The following is a 16,190-nucleotide window of genomic DNA, read 5'->3' as shown; positions in this document are numbered from 1 at the left end:
TCCTTTCTTCTTGGAAACTTTTATTCACTTTACCTCTTCAATTCTAGAACTATACTTTCATTTTGTCATGAAAACAATATTTTATTTTGAATCCTCGCTAAGCACGTTTGCAAAGAAGCTTTTCTTTCATTTACTCACCAATTCGGTTCTTGCTTGCACCGAATTGGAGATTAGTTCTTGCTTGCACCGAATTGCGAATTAGTTCATATGTATCTTATCTAGGTGATCTGCACATTAACGGTTTTAGAGGAGTTTTAACGGCAATATATATATAGTATCAGCCACCTTTCGCAATCAGCTGGTTAAAAAGAATTAATGTTTGCATAAGTTTTCATTTAAATATGTATTGTAACCTGATATGAATAACTCCTTCAATGATATACTTTTAAAGAATCAAGTTTCGATAGATATATAATTCACAATATTTTAGAAGATTTATGCAGTTTTATTCATTTTACTATACATTTCCTATAATTTCTATCACCTTTATTAAAATTTATAAAAATTGGATACACTCTGCTGTGTTTAGCCTTTTGGCAATACAACCTAATTGTTAACCTAAAACAAAGAACAATTCGGCATTTTTTCTGTTTTTTAATGGTATTTAAATTTGAATTCGTTTGCTGATTCTTCTCAGAATCAAGTAAATAAATAGCTTGCCTCTCTAAAATCTACTTTGCCAACAATAATTTATGTTAAGTTGAATTTCACTATTTTGTATGCTTCAGTAGTTTTTGTATTAATATCGATAATAATTTGGATTATAAAACAAAAATCTTGAAAAAAAATGCAGTTTTAATAGCGACTTTTATTAATAACATTGGTGTTCTAGATTACTTATGTTTTTGCATTATCATTTGTGATATATTAGTTCAAAATTCTTACGTATATTTGTATTTTAAACAGAGAAAGTGCTTAATATATTTTTTAAACAAATTATTAATTATAAAAAGATTTTATATGGTAAAAAATGGTATCATTATAAAGATAACATTCTGAGGATCATTTAAAAGTCATTTTCGTATTGTAATATTTTCGGACGTTATCGCAAGAAAACATTAAAACTTTAGTTAATTTTTAATTGAAATCTTAAAAATAATAGCTCATTTCCATCTCAAGAATATATGTGAAAGTTTTAATTTCTAGTTCTAATGATCTAGTCTATATAGAGCCAATATACATATATACAAATTCATGTTTATTGTAAATAAAGATAAAGATATATATAGATATTATGCCATATTTTGGTGAAACTGTTGCCAATAGGTTTAACATCCGAAGTTACTGATGATTAGAATTCTATGAAAATACTTTATTTCATATTGAGATTTGTCATAATTATAAATGCACATTAAATGTCACATGAACTGTTTCTAGAACCACGGGAAATATAATTATCACCAAATTTTTCAACTTATCTTCATATTCAACTTCTTATAGAGTTCCTATGTACTAATAGTTTATATAGGATATATATATATATATATTGTTATATATATATATTGTTACGGAATTTCCGGGTTTAGTTTGGATAGTGGGAGTTATACGTTGTGGAGAATGATCAATCAGCAGGCGGCAGTAGAAAATGAAACAACGACGTTTATTTACACGAAGACACACAGGATAGAACAAAGACAACTATATACAGCACAGAAGACGATTATCTTCAGCCGAGACGTGCAGCATACAACAAGACTCTCTACTGTAGACAGTAGCGCACAGCTTAGTTCAGCACTAGCTTGACTCCGTCGCTGCTCCGTTTATCCTTGGAAGGCCACTCTTCACCGTCGATCCCGACTACTCTTCTCTGTCGCTTCCGACTACTCTCCGATCTGGTTCACGACCACCCTTCTCTGTCGCTTCCGACTACTCAATTCTCCACCACTCCCCGGCAGCTGCAGTTCCTTTTATAGGTCTTAGGAGGCGGTGCTAGAAGCCTCTCAACCAATCAGGAACGTTCTCCTGATTGGTAGATACGTTCAGGCATACGTAGAACGGAGATACGTTCAGGCGTATCTCCGTTCCTACTGGACGTATCGGGAAAATTCTCGATGTTTCGGGTATAATCTATTTTGGCGCCAAAGTCGCCAAATTCGTCGCCAAGTCATCAAATGGTCGCTAAGTTTATCGCCAAGCTCTGGGACCTCCTATGGAACAACTATGCTGGGAAGCAGCATCACAGGTTCAACATCACGTAACAATATATATAAAGCTAACACTTCAGTGGATGCAAAGTGAGATAGAATATTTGTGAATCGTCATTTGGCAACAGCTGACAGGTTTGTTTACATGCTTGCCTTGGTGGAAAAAAGTGAGACAGGCTATTTGTTTTCAATTTGATAATATGATAAAACTATTGTAAGGCGAGCAATAAATCGAAAGCAAGATGTTAGGGCAAATGAAAGTTTCAAAGAAACATTCATAAGAAGAATCAGCTGGGATGAACGAAATTGGAGCTTGCGTTTGAAGTTACTTTGCAGAATGAAGTTTCCGAATTAAAAGAGCATCGTCAAATACCATCGCCATTTAGTTATAAATTTACATTAATACAACAACATGCGAATAACAATCTCACAAGTCATGCGCATTCTGACTTATTGCAATTTTAAGTGGACTATAATATCAACAGTAAAATTTCTGAGAACTTAAATGTTCAAAGGATTTATTTTTTGAAGTGATATGTGCTTCAGATGAAGTGCTACTTATATAACAGGATTGTAGGTCTGGTATAAATTTGTGTTCCATTAAATATGTGTTGCATATTTTATCTGATGTATCCATTGCCCCTTTATCCTTCACTCCTTTTAATTCATTAATAAAAAAATCTCAATAGTAGAATCAATTTACACTTCTGTAACCTTGTAAATATAATTTTTGAAGCCTGATTTATCCTTAAAATCTGTATACAAGATTTTATGATATCCTATACTATACCAACATAATGAAATTTTTAATTTCTATTGTTTGATGCCTTATTTGTATGTAGTAATTAAAAAGAAAACAGTGTTTTATTTTAATGAATAGTTTTATTATCAATAAATAAAATACTTCGTGCTTTATATTTCAGAAACATGAATCGTTATTGTTCTTAGAGATTCTTAAGAATTAGGTGAAGTGATTCTGTTACCAGAATGCCTTATTATCATTCATTCGAATCTTCATGCAGTGTGGTATGTATTGTTTTGAGAGTAAAACATTTGTTCATGTTTCGCTTTTGCTATCTGAGATAAATTCAAATTTACGAACTAATCATAAAAATGCCTTGAGTTAGCTTTAAAGCGAAACACTCAATTAGCAAGTGAACAAAATAAGTGTAAAGATCTTACATTTTCATTTCTGATTTTTCTTTAAATTAATTGTTATCATCTGTCTTATTAAAAGAACAACTGAAGAAATTGTTATTTTATTTAGAATATGTATCATTGTAATCCAGTTTGTGACGCAACGTAGTTATAATGATCTTGTGATATTAATATACGAGGGTAAGTCAAAAAGTAAAGGGACCTTTAAAATGTATGTTTCTGGGGTTTGGTAATACTGAATTAATGTAGTGGCTGAAATAGTGTAGTCAACAACACTTCTAGGCAACGTGTCACTCTTATTCCCGCACTAGTCGTTAAATATACCACTCCAACTATCGATTTGCACCAAGGGGAAAACGAAGGCAATGATTCGCTTTTTTGCTTGCGGAAGGTGTTAAATTTGCGGAAATTATTAATGCAAGCGCAGTATAGTGACAGTTGATGATCATGAAGCAAGATCTACAAATGAATAAAGCGAGTGCTTCAAACAGGACAGAACTACTTTATGTGACAGCAACAATTTGAAAGTAAAACTATTGTGATGTGTTGCGAATTAAATTGATACCTTCGAATCATATCAACTATCAATTAAAACCAACGGACGGCCGAAACAATACAGGAGTTGAGATTTAACGTGCTAGAATACCAGCCATACAGTTCAGACCTGGTTCCAAGCGATATTCATATGTCTGGACTATTGAAGAAAGTGCTAAAGGGAAGAAAATTTGTAATCGATGGAGATGTCATTGATGCAATGCGAAATTGGTTACTAATAAAGCCTAAAAGTTTTTCTTCCGACGGAACCAAAAAGTGTGAGAGACGCTGGAAAAAGTCCGTTGAAGGATAGTTATGCAGAAAAATAATGTATGCTTCAGTTTTTTATCATTAGAATAAAGGCACCATTTCTCAAATTCCCTTTACTTTTTGACTCTCCCTCGAATAATAATTGCAGTTTGGAGCAAAGAATTGGTTGAATAGATCAGCATTGCATTACGCATTACAACTAAATAAAGAAGAGAGAAACATTGGAAACAATTTTTGTAAATATTTTAAGCAGTTTATTCGTCATGGTTAAAAAGATGTTGCAGACAGTCAAAGTATACCTTCTTTAATGTTCACTCTAAGTGAAATTTGATGCCAGAAAATTTGAATCAAGAAATAATGCGAATATTTCCGTAAACTACTTTATTGGGAGCATATTAAAGAGAAAAACAAATATTGCATAGTAATGTAGACTGCATAGTAATATGACTGAGGAATCAACATCCGTACATTTTCTTCACCCGTTCAATGTCAGACCTGGACATACTGTTCTTATCGTAAGGGTCGGATAACTTCTGGCCAGTCTTGGCTTCCATGGTAGCCATGCCATTCCTGGAGAATGCTTTATTGCCATAGATCATGATGGAATTGTAGTCGAAGGATGTAAAAAGGATATTTTGGTGGGGAGCCAGCTTAGCAAAATTGGATTCCATACCTATGAAAAATAGTACATTTTTATGACAAATATTATTTTGAATAATGTATAAGAGAATTTAAAGTAGGTGCTACATTGAAAAGTTGAGTTCTGGCAGAAGCATATTAGTTTTTTTTTGTTGTTATTTATTATTAATATATAAATATTTTGCTTTATGCAAGTATTTGAATATTATTTCGTGTCCGTTATTTAGAAAATTACAATTGTATTTGTACTTAATGATTTTATATTTTATTGCTGTATTTATATCTTTCAATGGCATTTTCTCAAATTATAGAATTAGGTAAAATCAAAGTTAAAAAGACTCATAAATTATAATCCAATGAATATTTTTATTCAAATTTGGAAGAGTAATTTTTTAAAATTCTCTTTAGTTCTTGAATTAGGTAACATGTGTGTTTATTTAAAATAATTTCACAGGCGTGTTTAGATTTCACAATGAAAAAAAATGTATTAATCTGATATTAGTTATCAACCAGACATTGGTTTAAATTTGAGTATTTCATGGTGCAGGGCTTAGCTCTAAGTTTTGCAGGATTTCTTTTTTTTTTCACAAGATTCAACTGCTGCTAACATGGAGACTGATAATATTTCTCACTCAAAAAAACATAATAAACGATTCCTTAATTAAGGGTAAAATTAAATCGCCAATCAAATTCCTCGCTATACCAGTAGAGATCTTCGTCAGCAAAACTATAATGCAACTAACCCTTCTACTACAACTGAAGATGCAAATACATTACAATCGAAATGAAATCTTAGAAAAAAATCTCTTCCTGCCATTCACGAATAACAATATTCTATAAAGAAAACCTCCGATGAAACTTACCTGAGATAAAAATTTAAAGAAAACCCATTTCAATAGGTAAATCTTAAGACATTTTATATGACTATTAAAACAACTAAATTAAAGCAACACAAAATTAAAAGATTAGAATGATTTTTTCAATTATTTTATACAGAATTATTTTTTTAACTTTTTCAGTTTGTTATTTTTTTTTTTTTTCTTTTTTGCATATTGACATTTTTTTTTTCTCTTTACAAAGTTGATTGGACTACTGAATTGCATTTCACGTTATTTTGAATTGTAATTACTCGACTTAAATTCTCTATGGATTTATCATTTTTAATGCCAACTTGAAAGGTTTTAAAATCCTATATCACTACGTGCCTTTAATGAACTGTATATTTGGAACAGTATAGCCAAATTTGTTTTTTAAGCCATAAAATTTCAAATCACAATAACATGAATTAGGACCCTGTTTTACAATTTCGCACATTCAAATATTGTATTTAGAACTATGCAAACAAATTTGTATTTACAATGATACAAAATGCAGTATGAGTTTTTTCTCAAATTTTTAACTAATATAACTCTGAATGTTATAACTAATCACATAAATAACATGAGAATTAGATCTAAAACTATTAATAATTTCAGAATTTTTATATACATTACATAGAAATCAAAATTATTTGATAGTACAACATTTTTTTAGCCGCTGTATTTTTCATTAATTAAAAAATATATATAAGTTATATCAATAAGAGACATAAAATACGAACCTCGCACAACGTTATCAAGGTAAATAATCAGATAATCGTCTCTATCTGATCTGTTCTGCTCGTGGTAGAATCCAAGTGCATGACCCAGTTCATGAATAACTGTTCCCACGAACAGACATCCTTGTCCCAAAGACAGAGGTTGCTGGCCGCCTGTCTTACCAACGTGAGAGTAACAACTAGAAAAATAAAAAAATAAAAAAATCACTCAATATATTTTTTAAAAAATTTCGTCCATTTTATTTTGATATTCTAGATGCAGGGAACAGGCCGGGATAGCCTGGTTGGTAAAGCGTCGGGTTCGCGTCCCTTACGTTGCGAGTTCGAACCCCACCGGCCGAAGATTCCCCGCGTGCTTGGTGGCTGACGCGCGTTAAATCTGTCGTGGTCACAGAGTCCTCCATGTCGAGAGTAATACCACTGGAGGTACTGGATCAGGGGTGATCGTTCTCTGATTCAGGTCTAAATTACGATCTGTGGTTGAGTGAATGAAGTCCGCCCCGTAAAAAGTGTTGTGACGTGTGTGTAGCTAAGTCGTTCTCTTGGCCCTAGAAGGCACTACTATAGAAACAAGAGGCACTCCCTCCTCAGGCTTAAATCGGCCGTTTTCGAACAGCGGGCTTGTACATGGCAAGTGCCATAAGAAACAACAACAGATGCAGTGAAAGTTTCAACCATTTCATTAATAAGCAATTTATTGCAGAAAATGTGATCAGTTCATTTGCACTTCCTGAACGTTAAATACGCAGTATTAAATTAATCTTGATGGAAATGTTACTTTTCGTGGCGCAGTATAATATAAAGTTTTAGATTCCCTTTAAATGACAGGTACAACTTATTATTTTAGTACAATAATGCTAATTGGCTAATAAATGTTCATAAGCAAAACTGTATCTGTTCTTATAGAATTTCTTTAAATACAGGTCGTATACAGGAATTTAGTCCAGGTTACCCCAATAAATTAGGCTCCATTGAAATTTTAACGGTTGTAAGATTAAAGGCAGTATTAATATCTATTAGGTTCAATCTCTCTATTAGATTAGGAATCAATACTAATAATTCTGAAAAATAGTTAAATTTCTGGATTAAAATTGCATCAATATCATTTATCACAGACTTTATTTGTGATTATTATTTAATGGGCCATTTTTTTCCGCATTGTGGGGACTGGAAGAATGAAAAAAAAAATCACGTTTCAATAAATATGACTTCAGAATATTTTTTGTACCAAAAATAGTGATTGAAAAAGCTTGAAGAATCTAATTTTTTTCCGGTAAAATACTGTACTAGTTCTTGTTTTAGATTTGGAAATCATTAATTCTATCTTAAAAACTGAAAGAATATGCATTTGTTAAATATGTATTCCCGTAATATTTGAACTATCCATTGATTTTCCTCTATTTTTAGACTAGCTGTAAAGATGTTTCTAATCTTAGAGCAAGAACAGCTAAATTAACAATAAAAAAATGAGCTCATTAAACATATAAGAAAGGCTTTTTAGACTGTGGCAATTTACTATGGATATGATTTTTGGTTTGATACCAAGGATTCAGTCAATAATTTTACCATTGTAGGCGTCAGTTTCTAAAATTTAAGTTTCTGAAAGTTCCTCTGAGGCATGGAGAAATTAAAAATAAAAATAAAAATGAAAATTCAACAGATCTTTAGAAATACATTTGTTCATGAAATATTTAAGATGATCAATTGTAAAATTATAAGTATAAATGTATTTATTTGTTGATTTCACCATGTAAGTTTAAGTGTTTTAGATGTAACCAAATGCATACTAATATTGTTAAATTAAAGAAATGAAATTCTACCTAAATTATTTCTAATTTCTTAAACAAATTAGTTAGATGAACAATCATTTCGAAGCTATACAAAAGCTATGTTTAATCAGATTTCTTCATTCTGAGCAATAGTCAGATGACAAGGAAGATATCTGAACAGGAAACTCCTTTTAAAGTTTTTACGAAGAGAGGTTATTTAAACTCGAATACTTTAATCTGCACTCGGTACTAATATGCAAAGGAAAAATAATGCATGATTTCTTTTAGCTAAGCTACGGAGTACCATAAAATTATTTTTAAAAAGAAGATTTTTTTTTGTTGTGACTACAAATGTCTGAGTAATAAAAAAATGCAAAGATATTTTAAAAGAACTTCTTTCAAAGTTGGAGTTTTTGTTTCTTAATGACATAAGTTATATGTTTTCAAATGTGTCAGTAACCGTTTCAATTTTCTAGGTTTCCGTAACAAACAGTTATTAATACATATACTAATTTGTAGATTTTTTTTTCTAGATAATAGTTGTCAACACGTAATTTTGATACTTACCCTTGTCCAGGGAATATGTAGATGTAATCTCTTTCGTTACTCCTTGGCACAAAGCGTACACACGTGCTCTGTTGGTAGTTTTGGAAGGCAGCATTGAACATGTTGCTCTGACCTTCTATTGGAATCAAATAAACATGTTAAGAATAATCAATACAAAATATTCAAGCAAGCAAAGACTGATGTTGCTTTAAAATATTCTGAATGCTTTGAATATCTTATTCTGAACATAATTTAAAGATTATCTCTTTAAGAATGTTATTATCGAAGTTATATTAATTTTCATAACAGATATTCAGGGGACAATCTGATGTAGATTGTCAAAGCCCTAAACCATAAACAAATAAACCTACTTTTTAAAAAATGAATTATTTAAGAAATAATAATTTTTTTCTCTCTCAGACTTTTAATACAATGGAACAAACACTCTTATTTATGTCCAAAGAATGTTTATATCGCATTAGCCAGATAAAATTGTCTTTTATTTGTAATTAAACTCCTTTTTATTTATAATTACCTTTTATTAGAAATTGAAAGTTATTACATAAACATAAATCATACGACTTCCTCCTACAAAGATTTTGTCAAATTTTGATCAATGCATTTTATGCAACAAGATGTTAAAAAGCTTTGAGTTCGATTCTAAGAATCCCAAAGTTAATAATACGGAAGTACATTTTTTTTTGTTAATTACATAAATTTCTGCTTATCTTAAACAGTCAATGAAATTATGAAGCAAATATTCTGTGAATAGCAAGATAATGCAAAGATATTTTATTATTAAATACGTTTGGAGAGTTTTTTTCACTATTTAATTGAAAATTCTTAGTAGCACAAATAAATTGCCTCGTGTCATAATAAACAATATTATGCAAAGTCTGCTCTTGATGGAATTAATTATAAATTCCATTCTTAAAACCCCATATAACGATTACCAAAAAGTGAAATGTTTGGAGTTCGATTCTAAGAATCTGTTTAAACAAACGTAACATAATTTATTCCATTCAATATTCTGATTTCAAGATTTCAATTCATGCAAAAATAGCATTAGTTCCAATCCTTTCCACAAACTGCAATAAAATAGTATTTTAATAAGTTGATTTCTATTATGTTCCGAAAAAGACATTGCTAAGATTTCAGATTGAATGTGATGATAGATTCAGTTCTTCCTCAGAATGTAGCAGCCCAACATCAGCTTGGCGAATTTGTAATGCTATGCGATTCTCTGTGATGGCTAAATTACCAATATCCTCTTTATGAATCACATATTTCATATGATATCCTCCAAACAGCAATTTGCCAAACATTGTTAGCAGGCGGCTTGGCAAATTGAAAGTTAATGAGTGACTGCCATTCATCTTTAAAATATTGCTGTAAAAATCGTTGAACGTATAATTCAAAGAGATAAACTTTTTCATTCCTTTCGTTTATTTATTTATTATTTTTTATTTTATTTATTATTTATTATTTATTTTATTTATTATTTTTTATTTATTTTATTATTATTTATTATTTATTTTATTTTGAATAATAACATAAATTTCATGGGGGAAAAAGCAGTTGGATCAGAATGTAGATCCCATTTGTTTGCATTTGGCTGAACTGAATTTTTGCAATGTTCCATACTCTTCACATTATTTTTGCAGCGACAACGACTTCTTCTTGAATCCTATTCCTGCCTTGAACCATATCAACGCAAATTGGGAAAACTCTTTCAGCAGGACGCAAATAAGTATTGTTCTTATATTTTTATACATTTTTGGTGTTTTTTTAAAATTTGAGGCTAATTAATTTTCTAAATATTTGATGCAGAAGTTGGTTACAGGAACAGTTTGTATTAGTGATTAATTCTGTGTGAGAAAAAATGAGTCAGCATCCTTAAGACAGGCACTCCCAAAATAATATGCTTGGTATGATTCAAGATTAACTATACTTACTTTTCTTATAGTGTTAGCATAACCCTTATCGGAGATAATGACATGAAAAAGGATTAAAATATTTATTACTACATTTTTGCTTTACTTCTAAATTGGTTTAAATAAAGAAATCAAAATCCGTTTGTTTTATATAAAAAATCAAATCAAAAGTTATTGTGGATACTTACGCAGAGACCTGTCAATAACGTAGGGGACACGAGCATTAGGCCACCTGTAGAATTGTCCAGGAATAACATTACGTTCGATATCCTAAAACAGGGACAAAATAAATACAACTTTTGGATTCGAAATCAAAAATAAGATAATGCTTTAAGTTATTTGAAATGTTCAGCTTCTAATACTTTTTATATTATTTTAAATAGCTAAACAGATGGAACTTAAAAATTTGTCTCTTTATATCTTCTACACTACTTTTATGAAATTGGATTTCATCTCATTCGTTAGTTTTAATTGAAAATACCTTCAAATAAAAAAAACTGTGTTACGGTTATCCTGAATTTCATCAAAATGTTTTATAAAGTAATCAAAATAAAACCTAATATTACTCGAAATTCCCTTAAATGTAATGCTTACATTGAAATTATAACAAAATATTTAAATAGATTCTAAAAGACAATTTTATTTTAAAACGGTGAATATATTTTAAAAAGCAAAAGCTAGATTTTTCTTATAATTCGCTGAAAAAAATTAATTCATTATGGATATATTTGTTTTTTGGGTTTTTTTTTTCGATAAACCGTACTGCTCTTCCATGTCCTTAATACAAACTCCCAATTTAAAAAAAAAATCTGTCATTAATTAATTATACAAATATTTTATATAATTTTATTTTCGAATCGTGCATATATTCCAAAAAAATTACTTCTAAATGCTTTGAGGTATTCTTAATAAGTGTATTTAATCTAAATACCCTTAATCTTTTCAAAGAAACAAATTTGGATGATGTTATAATCGGACGTTTGAATGAAATAAATTTGGATGATGCTATTCATTAAACATACCTCAAAAGAGAGTTAACGTTCGTTTAATGAATATTAAGGGTGAAATTATGAATATTGACCATATTGAATTCAATTCAGTAAATAAACAGAAAATCCTACTTCTGCTACAAGATATATATGTTAAACAAAACTAATATTTCAAAGGTCATGATGTTTCAATAAAATATTGATTATCATAAAATATCGAAATGCATGTCATTTATTTGAATTGATGAGATTTTATCATCCCTCCATCAAAAATAAATACTTACAAATGGGCCATCAATTCCAGCCATGTCTCCATCATACAGATCAGGATTTTGTAAGGCCAGTCTTTTCATCTCTGTGAGTAAAAATAAACAAATTATTCAAAATAAATTAAACGAAGAATATAAAATGTGAAGCACACAAACGTAAATTATAAAAATATAGATGACATGAAATAAGAATAAATTATCGTTTTCCACCAAAAGAAACAAAAGTATATTTAAAAGTATTACTTAAAAATATTGATGGATATACCTAAAGCAATAATTTTTAAGTAAATTCAAATTATATTGTGGGTTTTTTTAAAAAAATTTAACTCTCAATAAAACTCTCTAATATGTTTTTTCTAATTTCATTTCAGATAGAACAAAAATCTAGAAACTCACACAGCATTTGCATAAATAGCAATAAAATAGCATAACTTTAAACTTGATAGTTTTTCTAATCTGAGGATTTCGAGTCTGGATTTCCACAAACCTAATCGGCAACAGCAGTATTCTCATATTAGATATAAGATAGTTTAAATTGTTTTAATCAGATTAATGTGCCTTTTTTTTAATTACACTACGAAAATACCTTGTGGACTTCATAATACTCTGTTTTGATTAGATTCTCGAGACAAGACATCAGATTTCATTTCTTTTGTAGATATTCCATAGGCAAGCCAGTTGGAACCCACTTGGATATGATGGATTTAATGAACGAAAAGTGAAGATGAATTGTAACTCTGAGGATATTTAATTTCATATTCGGGTCAATGAAGTACAAAGAGATTATGCTACTAGATACTGTTTTAATCTTAATACCTAGTTTTAGTTAGATATTCAAGACAAAAATTGAAAAGTCATCTCTTTTTATCAAATTCCATCACTACGCCAGTTAGAGTCATTTGGATTTAATGGACAAAAGGCAAGGATGCATTATGAGTCCTATGATATTTAATTCCAAATCTGAGTCCATGAAGCTCAACGAAATTAGGCTACCAGATCACCCCACCCTCCCAAATACACACTCTTCTTGAACATTTTAAGATTTGTTGTCGTGAATTTGTAATTGCATGCTTTCTTTCATGCATTTCTATCACGATTTAAAATTCGTTATGAAATCAACTTCTATTTGGCCACAAAAAAACATTTTTGATTACTTTCTTAAAATATTCTCAGACACTAGTCATAATTAAGTAAGGGAATCTTCATTTAATATGTGAATAATATCTACACTTTATTTCATTGCCTGAGATTTCCATTCCATAATCTCAAATCTACATCTAAGAAAACAAAATCTTCTATTTACTATGGCTTCCATTTCTCAAACCTTGAAATTATTTTTAATTTTCTCAGTAAAAACCTTAAATAATTTTTGGCACATCAATGTCTTTGTTTTTTAATATTAATAGGAATCATTTGTTTCTTATAATATAAATAAATAAGTAAATATAACTTTTATAATAAAATTCTACAATAACTATCATTCTCGATCTAAGTCATCCTATGTCTTAAATTTCAACCAAGACAAATAACTGCTCTAAAATTATTTCTATTCTTGTTTCAAAAAATGTAATTTTGTCTTATAATACAACAATCACTTTAACATATACTAAGATCAAAGATATCATCTCTTTTTGTCTATGCAATGAAATTTTTGATATTATTCGACTTAGATCTAATATTCTTGAACCTGAATCGCTTTCCCTTAAACATTCATTAATGAAACACAAAAATAAATCTTATCAAAGTCTTATTTCAAAATATTCAGAAGTGTTTTCAAATTGTCTGAAACAATCTTACCATTTTCCTCGAAGGTTATATTGCGGATTGTTCTGCCATTTCCAATAGCAAAGATGGCGGCAGCCAAGCTAAGAAGTGTCACCAAGGAATACATGTTGGAAGAATTGCTTTAGCAATATCGTAATGCCTTACACTACATACTCCTCTTAAATACCATACCTTTTATCTTAACCCGGATTATCTAAAGCTGAAAATTAGCAGATGGCCCCATTCATTGTTTTCAAAGATTATATTGTTTATTTGTTTTTAAATCTCAGAAAACAAAAGATGGAAAACAGGAAGTAGGCTTTCGCCATTTCATGTCTTGGCACGTGTATGGTATTGATGAATTTTTAAACTTGTTAAGTAAAACAGTTATTCAAATTTCAAATTAGCTCTTAAATTTTCTTAATTAATTTGAATAGTTGTAACTCACTTCTTGTAAATTCTGTCATTATTACTATAAATAAAATCCAGTTCATTCTTTTGCTCATTATTCTATCAGATTAAAACACACTTCCTAAGCAAGTCATTCATCAAACCATGACGAATATTTTGCTTCGATTGCTTGCTAATTTTGCATTACATATTTTTATTATTTCCAATGCTACGTTTATCTGAAATATCTGTCGAGAATGAAGTAGTAAAAAAAGAACCAAAAAGAACATTATTTCATTTAATATTTGTTCAAGTGTAGACCAAATGATTCGCAACTAGCCTTTTGTGGACCCGTGCTTTTACTATCAAAAATAATGTTAAAAATACTAGCTTCTTATCCGCAAACTATAGATCTTATATATATTAACCTTCCAGCGAGAAGCCATAATTTGTTATAGGAGCTGATACGTACTGTACATTTTATGACATAACAATTTCTTATATTATTGCAATTGAAAGATATATCATAATAGTAAAACATACAAATTAGAAAAGTAAATCTATGCAGGAATAGTTGAAATTAATTTTGATATTACATGCAAACAGTAAAATTACAGTGAAATCAAAGAAAATAATTAAGTACCATGCTTTGCCTCTCATTTGATTTATGTATTGGTTCGTACCTTTCAAAATTTCATTAGTCATATTTACATCTATTATCTTAAAGAGTTAATGAGTTTTATTCTCTATATTTGTTGCTTAAGTTTTGCTTTCAGGCTTTCAGGAAGAAATTTCACTAAATCTTACTCTTTAACTATTAATTTCTTGGTATATTCTATTTTACGTCTTCTATGAGTTTTATTAGTACCAATATAAAAATCTGAGTTTTTAAGCAGTGCTTTTGGATTGCCGTCAGATATAGATTGATCAAAATTACTGCTGATATAATTTATGCCAATATTTTCATTTTCGAGAAACCTTTATATCTTTGTCAAGTAATTTTTGAAGAATGTGGGAAAAAAATCATCATATTCTTCCAATTTTCTAGCCACAACTACTGAAATTTTGCTAAATATTTATTTGACAATGCTAAAGTAAGCACTTTCAGTAAAAGTAAGCCAGAAGTAAAGTAAATAGAAGTACCACTATGCACTTTCTATTAATAATTCTTAAAATAAACCACTGAAACATCAAAACGGAAGCACAAGAACGTATGAAACTATAGTATTCTTTGAAATTTCACCTCGAAAATCAACCAAATCTATTTTATTCCGAAGGAAAAAGAATTAAAGAATAGCAATCATCTTCAGACAGTTTCGACGCCATATGTGATAAAAGAATAAAAAAATAACCCGTTTGTAATAAAAAAAATTTTCAGACGTTCCAGCTGAAAAATTAACAAAAATTTTTTTTCTGCAGATTTCGTACTTAACTAGTAACTACTAATGAGATATTATTAGGAATTAATGAAGACAAATATCTTTTGTGTGAAGGTTTTCATGCCCATTTAAAAAAATTTTTAAATGATAATTTTCTAAATGTGTTTTTCAATAAGCAAGCGCAGTTTGGTGATTCCTGGTCTGCTTTCTTCACTAAAACAGTCTTTTTATTGTAGAAAATCGTTGCTTTGCTTGGATAAGAAAGCTCATCCTTGCTGTTACTCCTCTCAATTCGACCAGATATTTTTAGAACATTTTGTAAAATGTTTTTAGTCTCTCAGAGCACAAACATCTCTTAGGAATGGAAAAGATAATAATTAACAACATTAAAAAATTTTGAAAAGAGTTTCTGAAATGAAAGATTATTTTGTGGAATGCTAATTTTAAAATTTATTTTCTTCGAAGTTGGTTCATATATTTATCCTTAGCTCGTAACTAGAGAGGAGAGTCAAAATGACTCCACGTTGTTCATTAGCTCGGATTATCACATGGTATTTTGTCCTGGAATACAATAATCCCCTCCGTAACTTTAAGTTGTTCTTTCAGCTGTATGTGGGCAAAAGTTTGAATATGAAGTCGTGGGTATAACCGAGTTATTCATTTTCATTTTGAAAGTTTTTGATGTTATTTATCGAGTCATTGACTCCATGTCTCTGAAATTGTTTTTAATTTGAATAATGCAAAAAGAATAAAAAAAAAATATTCTTAAAATAATATTTTAAAATATTGTATTCTTCATCTTTGTTTG

General features: G+C 29.6%; 1 protein-coding gene across 1 annotated transcript; it reads right to left on the bottom strand.

Annotated features, from left to right (window-relative positions):
• Positions 1 to 4,472: 4,472 nt before the first annotated feature.
• Positions 4,473 to 13,789, bottom strand: LOC129960562 (astacin-like metalloprotease toxin 5). The gene is made up of 6 exons (XM_056074052.1): positions 13,647 to 13,789; positions 11,865 to 11,935; positions 10,780 to 10,861; positions 8,679 to 8,793; positions 6,346 to 6,521; positions 4,473 to 4,779 (listed from the first exon to the last, which is right to left on the bottom strand). Exons 1-6 carry the CDS (start codon positions 13,738 to 13,740, stop codon positions 4,562 to 4,564), a joined length of 756 nt encoding a protein of 251 aa, XP_055930027.1. The 5' UTR covers positions 13,741 to 13,789; the 3' UTR covers positions 4,473 to 4,561.
• Between the last annotated feature and the right edge of the window lie 2,401 nt (positions 13,790 to 16,190).

This window comes from Argiope bruennichi, chromosome 2 (assembly GCF_947563725.1).
Source record: "Argiope bruennichi chromosome 2, qqArgBrue1.1, whole genome shotgun sequence".
In the NCBI taxonomy this organism is placed as follows: domain Eukaryota; kingdom Metazoa; phylum Arthropoda; class Arachnida; order Araneae; family Araneidae; genus Argiope; species Argiope bruennichi.
Note: the sequence above shows the minus strand (reverse complement) of the source record. Positions and strands in the feature narration are given on the sequence as shown.